This window comes from Gymnodraco acuticeps, unplaced genomic scaffold (assembly GCF_902827175.1).
Source record: "Gymnodraco acuticeps unplaced genomic scaffold, fGymAcu1.1, whole genome shotgun sequence".
NCBI classification, from domain to species: Eukaryota; Metazoa; Chordata; class Actinopteri; order Perciformes; family Bathydraconidae; genus Gymnodraco; species Gymnodraco acuticeps.
In genome coordinates, this window is record NW_022991970.1 from 746,980 (window position 1) to 761,982 (window position 15,003).

Sequence of the window (15,003 nt, forward strand, 5' to 3'; positions counted from 1 at the left end):
GATAGAATCATGATACATATGAGGGGTCCCATAAGTTATTTCTTTACTTCTTAAATTAGAACAAGCAATGTGTTTAATACTTATGGATAACCATTAGCTGTAGTCGTATCCGTTGCATATTTTTCCCACTACGGTACATTAAAGTTCGATTTTCTCTCCCACTCCATCCATTCCATTTCTCTCTATCTCCCTCTCCCCTCCACAGGTGCTAATATCAGAGGGTTTGGGTCAGTTCGCCCAGGACCCGTCTTTCATCGAGGTGACTAAAGCCGAGCTGGCGGACGCATGCGACATGACCATCGAGGAGATGGAGCAGGCGGCCAACAACATTCTCAACGGTAACACCGCGGCCAACGTCACATCCAGCACCTCCTCCACCTCCCAGCACAGCCCCAGTGGCAACCTCCTCCCCTTCCACACAGCAGCAGCACCGCACAGGGACCGAGCGCTCAGCGAGGGCGGGGGGGAGGCCGGGGGGAGCAGAGGCTCCATCCATGGGCCGTCCTCAGAGGAGGAGAGGCAGGAGCTGCTAGCAGGTGTGAGGGGACAAGAAGAGGAGGAGGAAGAGGCAGAAGGGACGGAGGAGGGGCAGCACAGAAGCTCGGTTGTGATTGGAGGAGCGCGGCAGAGGAACAGCGGGCTGTTGGAAGACGAGGATATGGAGTGTGTGACGAGTTTGTAGGAATAGTGAAGGGTTCGATTGGCCAACTGGCCCCTCTGACATCATCAGAGACTGACGCCTGTCAGTGCTGGGTAACAGCGCCGAGGCTGGCTCTGTCTGTCCCCCCCCACACACTCACACACTGTCTGCCTCTCTGCCAGACCAACTGCTCTGGACAATGGCGGCCAGTGACGCAACCTTAAACACCGGGTTATGACTCTGTTAGTCTGTATATGTGTGAGTGTTTGTAGTCAAGTATACCACACTATACTCTATACTATCTGAGTGTATGCTTGTGTGTGTGTGTGTGTGTGTGTGTGTGTGAGATCTATGATTTTCTCTATTTGTACGTAAGTGCGTGTGTTCTCCACACGTGTCTGAGTGTGTCTCTAAAGTGCCTCACAGTTTTATCATGTCCTCAAAGTGTGAAAAGAAGATGAGTAAAGAAAAGCAGAAAAGGTCAGGGGAAAGTAGGGATGGGGAAAGGTAGAAAGGAAACAACAGAAGCAGGAAGTACTTGTATTGACTTCCTGAAGTCAACATAGTGTGGTAATTGTTTTCATTTCCTCTGCCTACTTTGGTGTTGTGTAATTGTTGTTTGTCTGGCCGCCATGAAGCCAGGTAGGGGACAGCAGACCAGCCTGTGAGGGGGTCAGTTAAGAATTTAAATCTGACCGCACCCACCACTCGTGGTCAAAGGTCAACTCCTCCTTCTCGGTTCACTGATGATGAAGCGCTGTATTGAGTAAACAGGGGCGAGGAAAACCCTGTTTGAAATCGAATTTCTCTTCCTCTTCCAAAGCTAAGGAACCTTGGAGCACAGCCCTGCCAGCCTGGGGGGGGATTAAGGTGACACACCGCCCCCTGCCAAGGGGGGAAGGATTTGAGGGATGGACCAACAGCCACAACAAAGCTTCTGTTAGGCGCCACGGGCAGAGCGACACACTCTGGCCAACAGGAAGCTAGCCAGCCCTTTCACCCGCTGGTCAGTAAGATGTCAGCAGGAGAAAAACTCACCTTGATCTGGCTCCACCTCCTCCGCCACTTTTCTTGTTTGGCCACGCCTACTTCCTGCCTCAAACAGGAAATGGGAGGAGCATTTGGTGGCTAAGCAGACACAGCGAGCCCCCTTTTCTGCCTCATACCTCACCGCTCCTCACTCCTCCCTCTCTCCTTCCTCACTCCTCTTTGGATACTCTACCATTCCTCTCGCTCCTACGCCGGGATTTTGCTTTTTTTCACCCTGGGGAGGTGAGTGAGAACACGGCAACAGAGATGGAGGGTTGAGAGAGCTGGAGTGACCGATTGAAAGAAAACTGACTCTGGGCATGGATCTACAGAGGATCTGTCCATCAATCAACCTCACTTCCTTATCCGAGACCCTCCTCTTCCTCTCTGCGTGGAATCCTATTGGATTTGCTGCCACACACTCTCCCTACAGAAACGCCCACTATGTATTTAACAGTTGAATATTGTGCAAAACTGGCTAGCCATGACTATTTTGTTTTAAATTCATGATGTTATTGGTTTAATTTATCCTTGATTTGTTTGCACAATCGGGGTGCTGGTCTTATAAATGTATTTTTGCTTGGTTTATTTTAGGAGAATTTTAAGAGGTTTTAAGTATTGAAGCAGGGCGTAGTGTTTGCGTGCGAGTGTATAACTATATTTGTGAGTGCGGGTGTGTGTCTGCGTTTTAGTACAGAATGTATGTACGTATGAATGTGTGAGATAGCGTGTGTATCTACAAGGGGGGTCTTTCTCTCTAAAAGTATGCACCTTTTACAGATTGTATCTATTTATTTATTTATTTTTCCCAGAAGAGAAAAAAATGTGTGTTAGGATATGCGTTTCTTTCTGTGCGTGCCTGTGTCCGAGCGGTTACTTATGTATTCTAAAAAGCTGCTTTTAAGCCTAGACAGTAAATTAAGGTAGCATTACAAGTATGGTATTCTGTGAGGGTGTGTGGGTGTGTGTATGTGTGTGTGTGTGTGTGTGTGAGTGAGTGATAATGGGCCTCCTTAACACAGGGTTACCATGGACAGGCATGCTTCCAAAGCTTTGTGATTTCTTTAGCACGGTTTTTACTTTTTCGCCAAGCTGCACAGCCACTCTATCGTTGAAAATGACTCATTCAAAAACGTTTCTTTATGTCTGTGCTTAGAGGCGGTCTCCAGCAGGGTGGGAGGGACGGGACGGTTCAGTTTACAGTGGTAATGAATCTGGGCATTGCAGCTTGGCTAAAAGGGAACAGGCCTTTTGGCACTTGCTGCTGTTCTTCTTTATGGTGGATGGTTGCTCTGAATGGTAGAAGCACCACATTCACACTGCCACAGGGACGCCTCATTATGAAGTGGAGGGGGGGGGGGGTGACACCCTGATCGCTCGACTGTAACACACCATTATCACATGATCTCCTCATTTCACCGTAGTTTAAACTCCAAATGAACTATTAGGGCTGGTTTACAGATGCTGCAAGACTTCTGAAACACATCTCTTTCTGTCTGCTCATGTCACAAAGCATTATGATTTAGTCTTATTGTCAGAAATAAAACAGCTTCCTTTTTGTACCCTGACAGCTCATTTACTGTCAGTTGATAAGATGTGATAATTGTTGGGTTAACGTGCTAAATGATTGGATCAGAAAACTACTGTCAGCTTGGAGAGACGTTTTGTCCTGGATTATCCCCTGGTGCGATTTTTGTGTTTTCATTTTCTTCTAATGGCTTGTAGGTAGCATGCTGACAACTTTTGACTGACCTTTCTCACTTATAGTTTCACATGAGATAAGGAATGACCACGGTACACAGTTCTGGACTTCAGTTCACAGGCCACAGGTCTCACCTTGGTAATGTCTCCAAAAAGAAACATTCCTTATGTCACACACATCCTTAGTGCCAACCGTCACATTTATTAAACAACATGAAGGTATTACAAACTGAAAATAATGAAGTTAATTTCTCTGAAATGTTATATTACAAGTTATACTATAGTCACTGAAATGTTGGAAACACTATTGATGTCACCACCACAATCCAGATGTCAGCTGGACACTAAGGTAGTATTCAAAGTCATGCAGATACACCTCAGAGAGTAAGAAAGGCAACATTATCTTGAGTTAAAAACTGTACTTTTCAACTGAAATTCAATTGTCTTATAAGATCTAAAGGAAATCAAATATTTTGCGATATATTATCTCTAAAAATCTCACTTAATCCCAGAGACATTGTCACTTGTCAATTTATTACCATTTGTTTTCTCTTTCATTTGCCGTTGAGGACTCATTCCTACATGTTGAGCAAAGCAGCTTATGGCAGGGAAGGGTACGTATGAACACACTGCCATACACTGCATCCTGTGCCAGTAACAGACTATATTATGCAAACTAAATGTGAATGTTGGACGTGTTCTTAGTGGCAGTGCTATTGTTGTTTTGTGGTTCGGACCATACTGCAAACCCTGAGGAAGTCTTTGTTGTCAAAGGAATACCCCCCTGACATTTACTCTGATTTCTATTTTCCTTTCCTCCTTTAAAAAACATCTCCAGTATTTCTGTCTTCTGTGACTCGGAAATCACCACCTCATGGGAATAGTACTTTTATTCAAATAGCTTGGTACCATAAGCTCACATCCGTTTCAGTATGAGCTGCTTTTAGTCAAACAAACGTCTGAAAGTTAGAAAAGCAGGTCAAGCTTGTGTGTGCAGGGAAGCATCTGTGTTTAGCATTCTAACTTTAAAGATACAAATAAATCACACTTTGTGTTTTGGTTTTTGATTACACACTTTGTCGGATCAGCCCTAGTAAAGTTGAATTATCAATTGAAAAGATATAATTAGTAGTCATCCTGGTTATTCATGCCGATTGACTCGATATACCTAATATCTATTAGGTCCAAATCCTCAATACTTCTAAATGTAACCAGCAGACACCTGTAGAGTAAGGTAGCACTGTGTGTGCGAGCTGCTACAGAGAACTGTGCTTCCATCTGCCAGTTCAACAGCTGTCAACGTGAAGGCAGTTATGCTAAGAGTATTGAATGACGATAGTATGAATCAATAATGATCAGAACCAGTGAAAGATAGGATGGGAGGATTTACATTTGTATGGCTTTACATAGTTATTCGTCACAATCATAAATGCCTTGAGGATTAAAGAACATAGATAATTGATGCGTGCACTCAGAAACTACATTCACTTCAAATTCTTTACTTTTGTGTTCCTAGTAAAAGTCCACTTGCATATTATAGACACATTTAGAGTGCGCCTGCATATCAGAAGTGGGCTGTGATGCGTGTGTTTGAAGGCTGTTAGAGTTCACTGGAGGCCTGTGGTGTGGAGTGTTCATGTTTCCTTTAGGTCAGGGTGAGTTGTGCTGCAGTGTACGGATGAGTGGGTGTAATCCTGCATCCCACAAGATATGCAATAACTATGACTGTACACAAGGTTCCCCAAGTCAAATACTTTTGAAAGTTCAAAAAATATATATCATGACGATGCATTTTGAAGTAAACTCAGTGGTTTCCATGCCAGGGAACGCTCACATACTTGAAATCAGGTACAGTGCCGTTTAGTAAAGGAGTATTTGGATCTGCAGTCTAAAGTGTGTATTGAGTCATGGAGGGGAAGTTGTGTTTGCTCTTTACTCCCAGAATGCAAGCTGATATTTTAATGATTGTGCATCAAAAAGCACTAACTTCTCCTCCAGGACTCAATATGTGTTTGACTGCATCGTCTTATATTGTTTTAGTTTTGAAATGCAGCTACCATCAGTATTGCATGAGGTGGTTTTGCAGTTGTTTTGATCTGATCAGGTTAAGTATCATATCACATTAAGACAGCTATTTCTATCTAGTGTACATAGATTTAAAGTCAGTATTATTCTATATAAACACCAGACTGTGGTCAGCAGTGGAGGAAGGTGATTTTGCATATCTTGTGTCTTATGGGCTCATTTTCTGGCTCTTATCCCCCAGAATGCTCATGATTGATGATTGTGGAAAGTTGAGAGAAAAAGCAACCTGCAGTATTTTTACCCCCCCCCACACACACTTTAGACAGTTGTCACTAACTCTTTGCTTATGTGTTGTCTCTGTCTTTGACTCATATCTGTTCCTTGTCTTCAGAGGATGGACCAGTGGGAATGATGTGTACAAAATGGACCAAAATACCCCAAATGATTCGTTTTTTACAAAACACTTTGACTGATTGAAACCAAGGCTCAGGACAGACGGACAGAGCACAGACACACTTACTGCTTACTGGCTGTATTTAAGTGAACCATGTACATGAAAACATGAGCTTAAAATCCACAGGATAAACGTATGCTGTGTTCTGATTCCATACCACACAATCTAAGGCATGTCAAAACACATAGGTGATCTGGATTAAGCCCCAAGTATAGGTCATGGTCCAAATACCTTGAATACTAATTCAACAAATCAAATGTTACTACATCTTTGAAACTGCATCTTGACAGTTAAGAAACTAATTATATTCAATTCAAAACCTTTATTTATCCAGGCATATACAGAATGTTGCTTTGTGTCGTACCAATGACTTTAACACTTTGGACAAAAGTCATTTTAAAGTCACGGTTTCACATTTGACAGCGCAGCATATTGAAGTGTGCTGATGTATTGTGAACACACTGCAAACACCTACTTCAAAGATTGATATCTAGTCATAATGTATACAAAATAGTGTGTATTGTGGAATTTGAACACGGCACAAGTTTGTAGTCTGCCACGTTTTGAACAGCTGATTGTGTGTGTAATTAGCAGGGAAAGCACAGGTGACATTAATAACCTTAATTCCCACTCTGTGCCAGTTGCTGTAGATCTGGAACCGCTGAAGGGCCATTATTATTGATATTAGTTAGATGTGTGTTTTATTGAGAGCTCTGCCATGAAGAGTGCAAGGAAGGCTGGGAAGAGAATAAAGAGTGACAATCTGTTGATGACAATAGGAGGCAGGGTGTTTGGTCTGAGTGGGAATGTGAGATGGAGAGTGTTTTTAGGGATTGTTGATCGTTTTATTCCATGTTTGAATCGCGGGGTTGTCTAGGTTCGTACATGGAGGATTATATATCAAGTGATGTTAAATGTGCATGGGTTTCTCTCTGGGGATATCAAGTATTGGTCCAATGTGAATGATAGTACCTTGTGTCTCACCACTAGCCAATGATTGTATATTTTTATACAACATATACCATATTATAGCAAGATATATATGAATATATAATATTTAATCACCAGAATGTTGAAGTAAAGGGCAGGACACTTATTTGAGAATGTAGTTTGTGAAATGCTGGTTCTAACAATGTGTTACAAAGGCCTACTGACGGAGGGAAACAGTGTTTGTTGGGCTTTTAGGTCACTTCACAACATACGATGAGGCTCTTCATTCCATCAAATATGACTCAATTGAAATATCATCAGCTGCATAACACAAAAACCAAATGACAAAATGACCTTCAGGTGAGACCCCTGAAAACCATTACCAGTGCTGTGACTCCAAAAGAGGCGAATTGTGCAGATTCAGAAGACGAAATCCAACATGCTTTTGTTTTGTTCTTTGGTAACGTGAAAACACCAGCAGCCTGTCAGCACAGTCAGAGTCTGGACGTTTCCTTCTGTAGCGCCGGGACGCCGGTCTCTCTTCACTAGTCCTGCAAACACTGTACACAAATGCATTATGAAAGCTATCAAAGACATCAAACCAAAAAATGCACCGGTCGAAGGACTAGGTCTCTCTATGCTTTGAGCCATGTCAATCATGTAGCTTCTATTCTCTTCTTCCAAAAACAATTAGAGAGCTTGAACTCTATATGAGTAGAAACTCTCATGTAGTGCAGACAGGGGAGGAATCAGTCCAGCTGCTGAGCAACCTAAGGAGTATGTGGCTTCATGCAGCAATGGGACAACGTTTAGTTTGGAAGAGTACATTGTATGAGATATTTTATGGCATATTTGATCCAAAAATGTTGAATTGATCATCAGTTAAAAAAGATGATTATGTGGGAAAGCTGCTGTACATGACAGAATACATTCATCAGTATCAGGAGAAGACTTCATCCAACATGCTTTAACAAAACGTAGTATTTTCCACAGTTAAAAAGGTATTATAGTTGTGTATTTATCATTACCTGCACACAGACGTGTCACTATTACCCACAGAGTGTGAGTGTTCTTGTGAACCGAAGTGTTTGTTGATCACTGTTTGATCCTGACACAGATATTTTAAGAGGACTATTTTGAATATAGATTTTATTTCCCTTTAAAATGCAGAGTATCCTGCTGTCGTAGTATTCTAAATACATCTCAATCTTGAATTCCCTTTTCTGGAGAAACATCCTCTCCCAGTTTTCTCTTGTACAGATTTTGGTTTGGCATATTGATGATGGAATATGGAACTGAAAGCTATAGAAGGAATATATATTATGAAATACACGTTTTTATTGCAGGTATCTTCTATTTTGGATATTATATATATATAAATATATCTAAATGATATGATAGTATATGATTGTTTGGAGTTGGACTTTGCAGAGGATCAAAACAAATATTGTTCTTTGAGGGAAAATGCCCAAATCAGTTCCAGATGTGCCGCAGTGTTAAACTCTCCACATGCTGGCAGTATTGATATAGGAGCCAGATGTTTGGGTTCACTGTATGTGAGTGTTAGCCTCGTATGTGTGTTGCCAATGCAGGAGTTAGGGATTACATTGCATGATGGATTCATTGTCAAACTTGATTAATAATCAAGAAATGTGGCATCAAGAAGGAGACTATGTTCATTATTTCTTCATTAATCCCATTCAAAGAACATTATTCATTACAAGTTATTGAAAGGACTTTGGGGGTCAAATGTATTCAGGTGTTAAAACCTTAACCAGTATTGAAAGAATCTCAAAGAACTCTGGCTCATACTGTAGTCCCACTTATAGGCACATGTAAAGTCTGCTATAGTGTTGTTCATGGTGGTTCGGAACAGAAATGTTATTTATTTGCTTCCCTCTTCCTGTTTCTGGGGCTGATGAGCCCTAACATCAACCAAATAGATTTGTTTGCCCAACAGATTTAGAAATAATGATAGCTCTATTTACCTTTGTGTAGCAGCACACTATGAGAACATTCTGTTGGAGGGACTTGAATCACTCATTGATACTCTTTTTTGTATTCACACACAAAGCTCCTTAACATTGCACCACGAATGATATCATATCTTGAATGTAGGACGCAGTGATGCTCATACTGGTGTACTAGCATTTACTAACACATTTTGTATTTAAAAGTTGGACTACTGGTTTATGTATGGATGTATGTCCTTTGTTAGCAGCCCTGAATAAAATAAAATGTTACCAACAATCTCAGCTTTGAACTTAAAAGTCAGATTTTAACTCTACGCTGACACATCTCCCCAAACTTTACTCCAAGTGGTTCTGTCTTGCTGAGAAAGCCCATTTGACCCCAGATAGTTAGAACCAACAGGTATGCCTTTGTGTAAATGCATCTTTAACTAAAGCGACCAATCAGAGAGCAGTGTCCTGTAGTGTTCTTAGTTATTTCTTGCTGGTGTGGAAACGCCTCTTTAACAGCATGCAGGCGTTAACTAAACACTTTGAACCCAGGCAGGTGATGGTTCACGGAACCATCACCTACGCAGGGGATCCACAGATCCTCACAGCAGGGTCTCTGTCCCTTATTCCCTGGGTTATCGCCATGGCTACGTGGCTCCGTCCTCCACTGGTCAGCAGTGTTTTATGATCTTGTTCTTGTCTTAGTTCATGCAAAGTGTTAAAGGGCCTTGGACAGGATGAGCTGATTGTTTCTGTTGTGCTGTCAGAGAGAAGTCTGTTATTATTTGTCTGAGGTGTTCACACAGAGACCAATTTGTTGTAATATTATTAGTGACGCTACTGTTAAATGTAGTATTTAATAACGGCACTATTTATGGTCAGAAAATGAACCAGAGTGTGTTCTTGTACTTGCGGTAGCTTTGGAGGCAGGTGGTTATTTTGTAACTGTTCTTTAACATAAGCCACTCCCCCTCCACTACGAGGGATTTCATTGGTTCTGAGGTTGCTAAGTGACACTGGCCCAACATCACTTGGTTCCCTCAGTAACCATTTGTCTCCTAGGTGATGACTGCATGGTCTCACAGCTGACACTCCCTTTGTTCTTCTTCTGCTTCTTTCTTTGTTCTGAAGGAGAGTTCTTGATTATTATTTTTTCCTTCATTCACTTCATTTTACATTTTAGAAAGGGAAAGAATACAAATGAAATAAATCAGAATATTAATTCAATCACTTTTCTACTCCTATTTTCAATAAAAAGTTAAATGAAAAACCAAACAAAAAGTTGATTTGTAAATAAGTAATGTACAGTTTGTATCTGTAACTTGTCAGTCTGTCATTGGTGACAGAGTCTGTCTTGCTTATAACGCACGCTACCAGTAAATAAAAAAAGGAAAAAGTATATTTAGACTGTATGGTCCCTTGAAAGCAAGTTTTAAATTAATATCTGATGTATATCCTGTAACATTGCATTTTTATCTGAGGAATGATGTTATTAAAAAATTGCAAATAAATTGCATTTCCTACAGCTGTGTTTTCCACTTCCCTAACACTGTGTTTCAGGTCTTCTTCATCATAATGTGTCTGGCAGAACAATGCTGATACTCAACTGCCACGGAACCATTGGATTTTCAGCTAATAAATCATATTTTTCTATTAAATGTGATCCACATAAGATTTAAAAATAATCATATTTACTGTGCATAATCACAGCTTTACTAATACATTCAGCTGTGTGTGGGTATTAACATTTATTTTGCTCAGTTAAGTGTGATTTATGATTCTCAGGCGCAGTGGGATGCAGAAAAACAACATCAGTTTTGGTAATGGTTAACGGCACAAGTTAGATTAAAAAACAAAACATTTGTAACTGCAAGTAATGAAGAAACAAAGGCAGAGTAATTACATATACTTTACTTTCCAACTGTTACTGATTAAACAATTCAAATGTTTATGATAAAGTTGATTTTGACTGTGATGACTACATTCTGCTATCACGTGTCAGGTTTGTGGGTTCCCAGGTGTCTCTTCAGGTTCCCCTGCTGGGAGAACTCTCGCTCACAGCTGGGACACTTGAAAGGTTTCAGCCCGGTGTGGCTGAGCTTGTGTCTCTTCAGGCAGTTCAGAGTGAGGAAGCGCTTGGGGCACTCGGAGCAGAGGTAGGGGCGCTCCCCAGTGTGCGAGCGTGTGTGCACGTTCAGGTGGCTCTTGGTGGAGAAGCCCTTCCCGCAGTGGGTGCAGGTGTAGGGCATCTCGCCCGTGTGGGAGCGGGTGTGCAGCATTAGCTCCCCGGAGGACAGGAAGCACTTCCCACATGTGGTGCACAGGAAGTTCTTCTCCCCTCGGTGCATCTGCATGTGTCTGGTGATCCCCGTCTTGCTGAAGCCCTTCCCACAGACGGTGCACAGGTTGGAGGGGCCTTCATGCAGCCGCTGGTGCTGCTTCAAAGAGTAGCTGCACAGGAAGCTCTTGTTGCACTGGCTGCAGGAGAAGACCCGCCCCTTCCTGTGGAGCCTCTGGTGCTGGTAGTACCCCGAGGTGCTGATGAAGCCCTTCTCACACTGGATGCAGCAGTACGCAAAGCTGTGGAGCTTCATGTGAGTCTTCAGTTGATTGGGAAGTTCAAAGACCTTTTCACACTTCAGGCACTTGGTTTCCTCCTCGGTGAACTTCTTGTTGACGGGTCTGGTGCTCAGGAAGCGTTTGTCTTCCACCGTGGGCTCTTTCCGTTTACGTCGCTCCTTGTTTTCTAAGTTGTTCTTCTTTGGCTTACATTCCCGCTTTTTATCAACTCCTCCTTTTGGTTTGAGTGTCCTCTTTTTCTCAGAGTTGACTTCTACTTTAGTTTTTTCACCGTTCAAGTCTGCACTTTTCTGCTGAGACTTTGCTCTGGCTTTCTTCACAAATAGTTTTTTCTGGGGGGGGGCTTTAATGGGGTGCCCACTCTGAATGTGCTCTTGGACCTTCCTCTTTAAGCAGTGGGTGAAAGAACACTGAGGGCAGGCGAAGAAACGGGACAGGGAACCTGAAAGCATGAAAGGAGCATGTTAGTAAAACAAGTGACTGATTTGAGAACAGTTCTGTCCTGCAGCTGGTCGTCTGACCTGATTCTCTTTTCGACAACCAATCGCCTGCAGTGACGGCTGAGCTTTGACCCAAGTCTTCTTCTAAACCTTCCAGTGTCAGGGTCTCTTCCTCATGGTCATAGTCCTCTTCCTCACTGTAAGCCTCAGACAGCCTCTCCTCCACAGCAGTGTGAGCAGGGAGGGCCAGAGAGGACAGAAGGATATCCTCTTCACTGCTGGAGGGAGCTGAGCACAGGAGAGGTTAACATGAGAGAGTCACTTAAAATATTCTAAATGAACATAAACAAGACTAATTGAAAGAAATTGTGCAAGATAGCAGGAAGGATACAAAAAAAGCCTGTTCAAAACATGGTCTTTTTACCCAGATTGAAACTCCTTAAAATACTGTTCCTATTATATTTCTGTTGAACTCACCAGAGCCCAGAGTCCCCATCTGTCTGTGATGGAGCAGCAGAGTGTTCAGGGCCAACGGGTTGGACAGATGCTGTCCAAATTCTTTGGACACAGATGTTGTTTCTGTGAGCCATGCTGCTGTCTGAGATAGAGAGAAGCAGGTGAAACAACACTGTACACACTTCAGAGCAAGAACAAGAGAGATCCAGGGGCATTGTAGTGGTTCAACAGCCACACACACACTACCTGCTGCAGGTCCGGGACGGGCAGCAGCTGCTCCAGCCGGGACAGGAAGTCAGACACCAGCTGCTGCAGCCTATGGTCGTAGTCAGAGCCGTAGTTCACAGGAAACACCTCCTGCAGAAACACCCAGCTGCTGTGAATGGTTGGTGGATCTCTAGATGTTATGTGATCAACATTCAATCTTTCTTGTGTCTTTTGTGATATTAAAGATATCTGGGTCCCATCCCTCCACTGTATGACTCACCTGGAAGAAGAACTCCTTTTCAAAAGGAACGTTTAAAAGGTTCTGCACCAGTGCGGCAAAGTTGGTGAAAGAGGTCTTCAGTATATCTCCACTGGCCTGAGACAAGTGGACAACAAGATTAGAAACAGGTATTTCAGATTTCTGAATGTATACGTTGGTCCATGTCTGTGTAATGAGCAGCTCTGGATTTTCTTTGAAGCCCACCATCTGATCGCTGGAGCTCAGCTCAGTGCTGCAGGCCTGGATCTGATCCAGGTGGCTCTGGATGGTCTGCAGGTGGGCCCCCCCATCACTCCGACATAGCTCCAGGACCAGCTGACCACAGGTGGGAGACATGTAACTCAAAACAGTGTTTTAGAATATACATGTAACTAATAAAACACATACTAACATTATCACTAATAAAACTACAAAACAAGGTCATGATAGCTTAACCTATAATAATGTATTGGTTGATTTATAATTTGTATTAATAATCTAAATCTGCAAAGCAACTTAATCTGTAAAATAAATGTACTTTAAGTAAATGCATTTCAATTGTTACTCAAGTAAAAGTACAAAATGACCAAACGTAAAAGTAGTCATTGTGCAGATTGGTCCATTTCAGAATAATATATATGATATGTTTTATAATGATTGATCATGAAAGTGTTCTCAAAGCTGGTAAAGGTGCAGCTAGTTTGAATGGCTTTGTATACTGCAGGGTAGCTTGTGAATGTACTCCAGATGGAACTATGTAGTGTGTGATGATTATATTTCACATCATTAATTGTAATAAAGTAGTGTACTTGAGTAAATGTCCTTAGTTACTTTCCACTACTGACTATGAAAGAGTGTAATATTAATATGAATGTATCTGAAGGGGGTTCAGAGCGGCTCACCCTGGCTCTCAGGCCCAGGAGCAGCCTCGCTCTCCGGCCGGGGCTCAGCAGCTCCGGGACGGTCTCTGTGGCCACACTGATGAAGTCCAGCAGTTGGTCGTACTGCAGAACACTGTGCTGCTGCACTATCTGCCACATGAAGGCAGACATGAGTCTCACTGGTGGGACGAGGAGGTGTAGTGAAGCCGGGGGGAGATGGGGGCCTGCGGGGAGGAGGCTCCATTACTGTTCATCTGCACATCATTCACAACTTCATATCTAAAGGTTTAGCTAACGTTAGCTTGTTAGCTATATTTGTATCTGTATTATTAGGTAGTCTGAATGGCTGCAAGTTCTATTACATAATTAGATAAATATTTGCACAAACCTTTGCTTTTCCACGCCATTTCTTTGTTTCAAAATGTCTAAACAATGAACAAAATACCATGTTTTGCTTTCATCTGGGACATGATCTGGGCAAGCAGGGGACCAAATTCGTCACTTCCGGGTAAAGCGGAAGTTGTGAAAACTCATGGACCGTTATGCGTTCCTTCAAAATAAAAGCTAGAACACACCATGGAACCTTTATATACAGTCTATGGCTGCTTCTCAGGTCGACTATTTTCATTTCCTCGCTCCTCGGTCCTCGGTCTCCCCGGAAGTTGATTTGCCTGCGCCATCTTGAGTACCGTCCAATGGCTCTTATTTCTGCCGGAGGACCGAGGATCGAGGAGCGAGGAGTGATCATGGAGGAGCGATAACCGAGGAACCACCAGACCATCCTCCGATGAAATCCTCAGATACTCGCCCCGCCCCCTTACTGTGTATCGCTCACTGATTGGACGAGGCAGTGCATGCACTGATCTGATGCTTCTTGACATGAGAGCAGAGTGAAGAAAATACATGAACCTCACGGGAGTCACTCCTCAGTTTATACCGTGTTTTGTTTCAATTAATGTATCATTTAGTTACAAATATGTGATATATCTGAACAACAAAGTGGTCAAAAATCATTTAATTCATTTTTTGGAAACATTTTCATGATCGCTTTTTTCGTTTTACATTTTCATTTATTGTCATTTCCATTCAGTCAGTCATTAAGTGCTATTGAAATGTTAATTTACTACATATCCAAACAAACAAACAAAGTGTGCAATCCAATTAATGTTAATCTAACTGTGTTTTGATAGATAACATATCTCTTTTTCTTCTCTCAATTATTTTATTTCTATTGTGCACTCTAATCAATATTAATCAAACTATTGTTCGTTTATACATTTTAAGAATGGCGTTTATCTTTTTTGAGAATTAGTTCTTATTTTATTTTATTTATTGGGGTCTACAACAGATGATACAAATGTTTGTGTCAGTAAATGTGTACTAACAGAGGCGGGGGGGTGTGTGGAAATAACGGGGACAGAGCTGCTGTCAGACGATCAG

The 15,003-nt window shown here is 42.2% G+C and overlaps 2 protein-coding genes across 19 annotated transcripts in view; one reads left to right on the forward strand and one right to left on the reverse strand.

The window, feature by feature from the left end:
- The window catches only part of cacna1c (calcium channel, voltage-dependent, L type, alpha 1C subunit), a 222,324-nt gene extending 212,059 nt beyond the window's left edge, over nt 1-10,265 (forward strand). For 16 of the 18 annotated variants that reach the window (XM_034200822.1, XM_034200829.1, XM_034200824.1 and 13 more), the window contains one exon: nt 206-10,265. In XM_034200822.1, coding sequence (XP_034056713.1) covers nt 206-682 — 477 coding nt within the window. In that variant the 3' untranslated portion in view covers nt 683-10,265. The remainder of the gene's footprint in view (nt 1-205) is intronic. The other 2 variants (XM_034200827.1, XM_034200831.1) reach the window with 1 other exon arrangement.
- A 366-nt stretch (nt 10,266-10,631) lies between these two features.
- LOC117536112 (gastrula zinc finger protein XlCGF58.1-like) lies at nt 10,632-14,112 on the reverse strand. The gene is made up of 8 exons (XM_034200844.1): nt 13,952-14,112; nt 13,585-13,787; nt 12,908-13,018; nt 12,704-12,799; nt 12,463-12,573; nt 12,238-12,358; nt 11,842-12,048; nt 10,632-11,762 (listed from the first exon to the last, which is right to left on the reverse strand). Exons 1-8 carry the CDS (start codon nt 13,968-13,970, stop codon nt 10,732-10,734), a joined length of 1,899 nt encoding a protein of 632 aa, XP_034056735.1. The 5' UTR covers nt 13,971-14,112; the 3' UTR covers nt 10,632-10,731.
- Nucleotides 14,113-15,003: the final 891 nt, after the last annotated feature.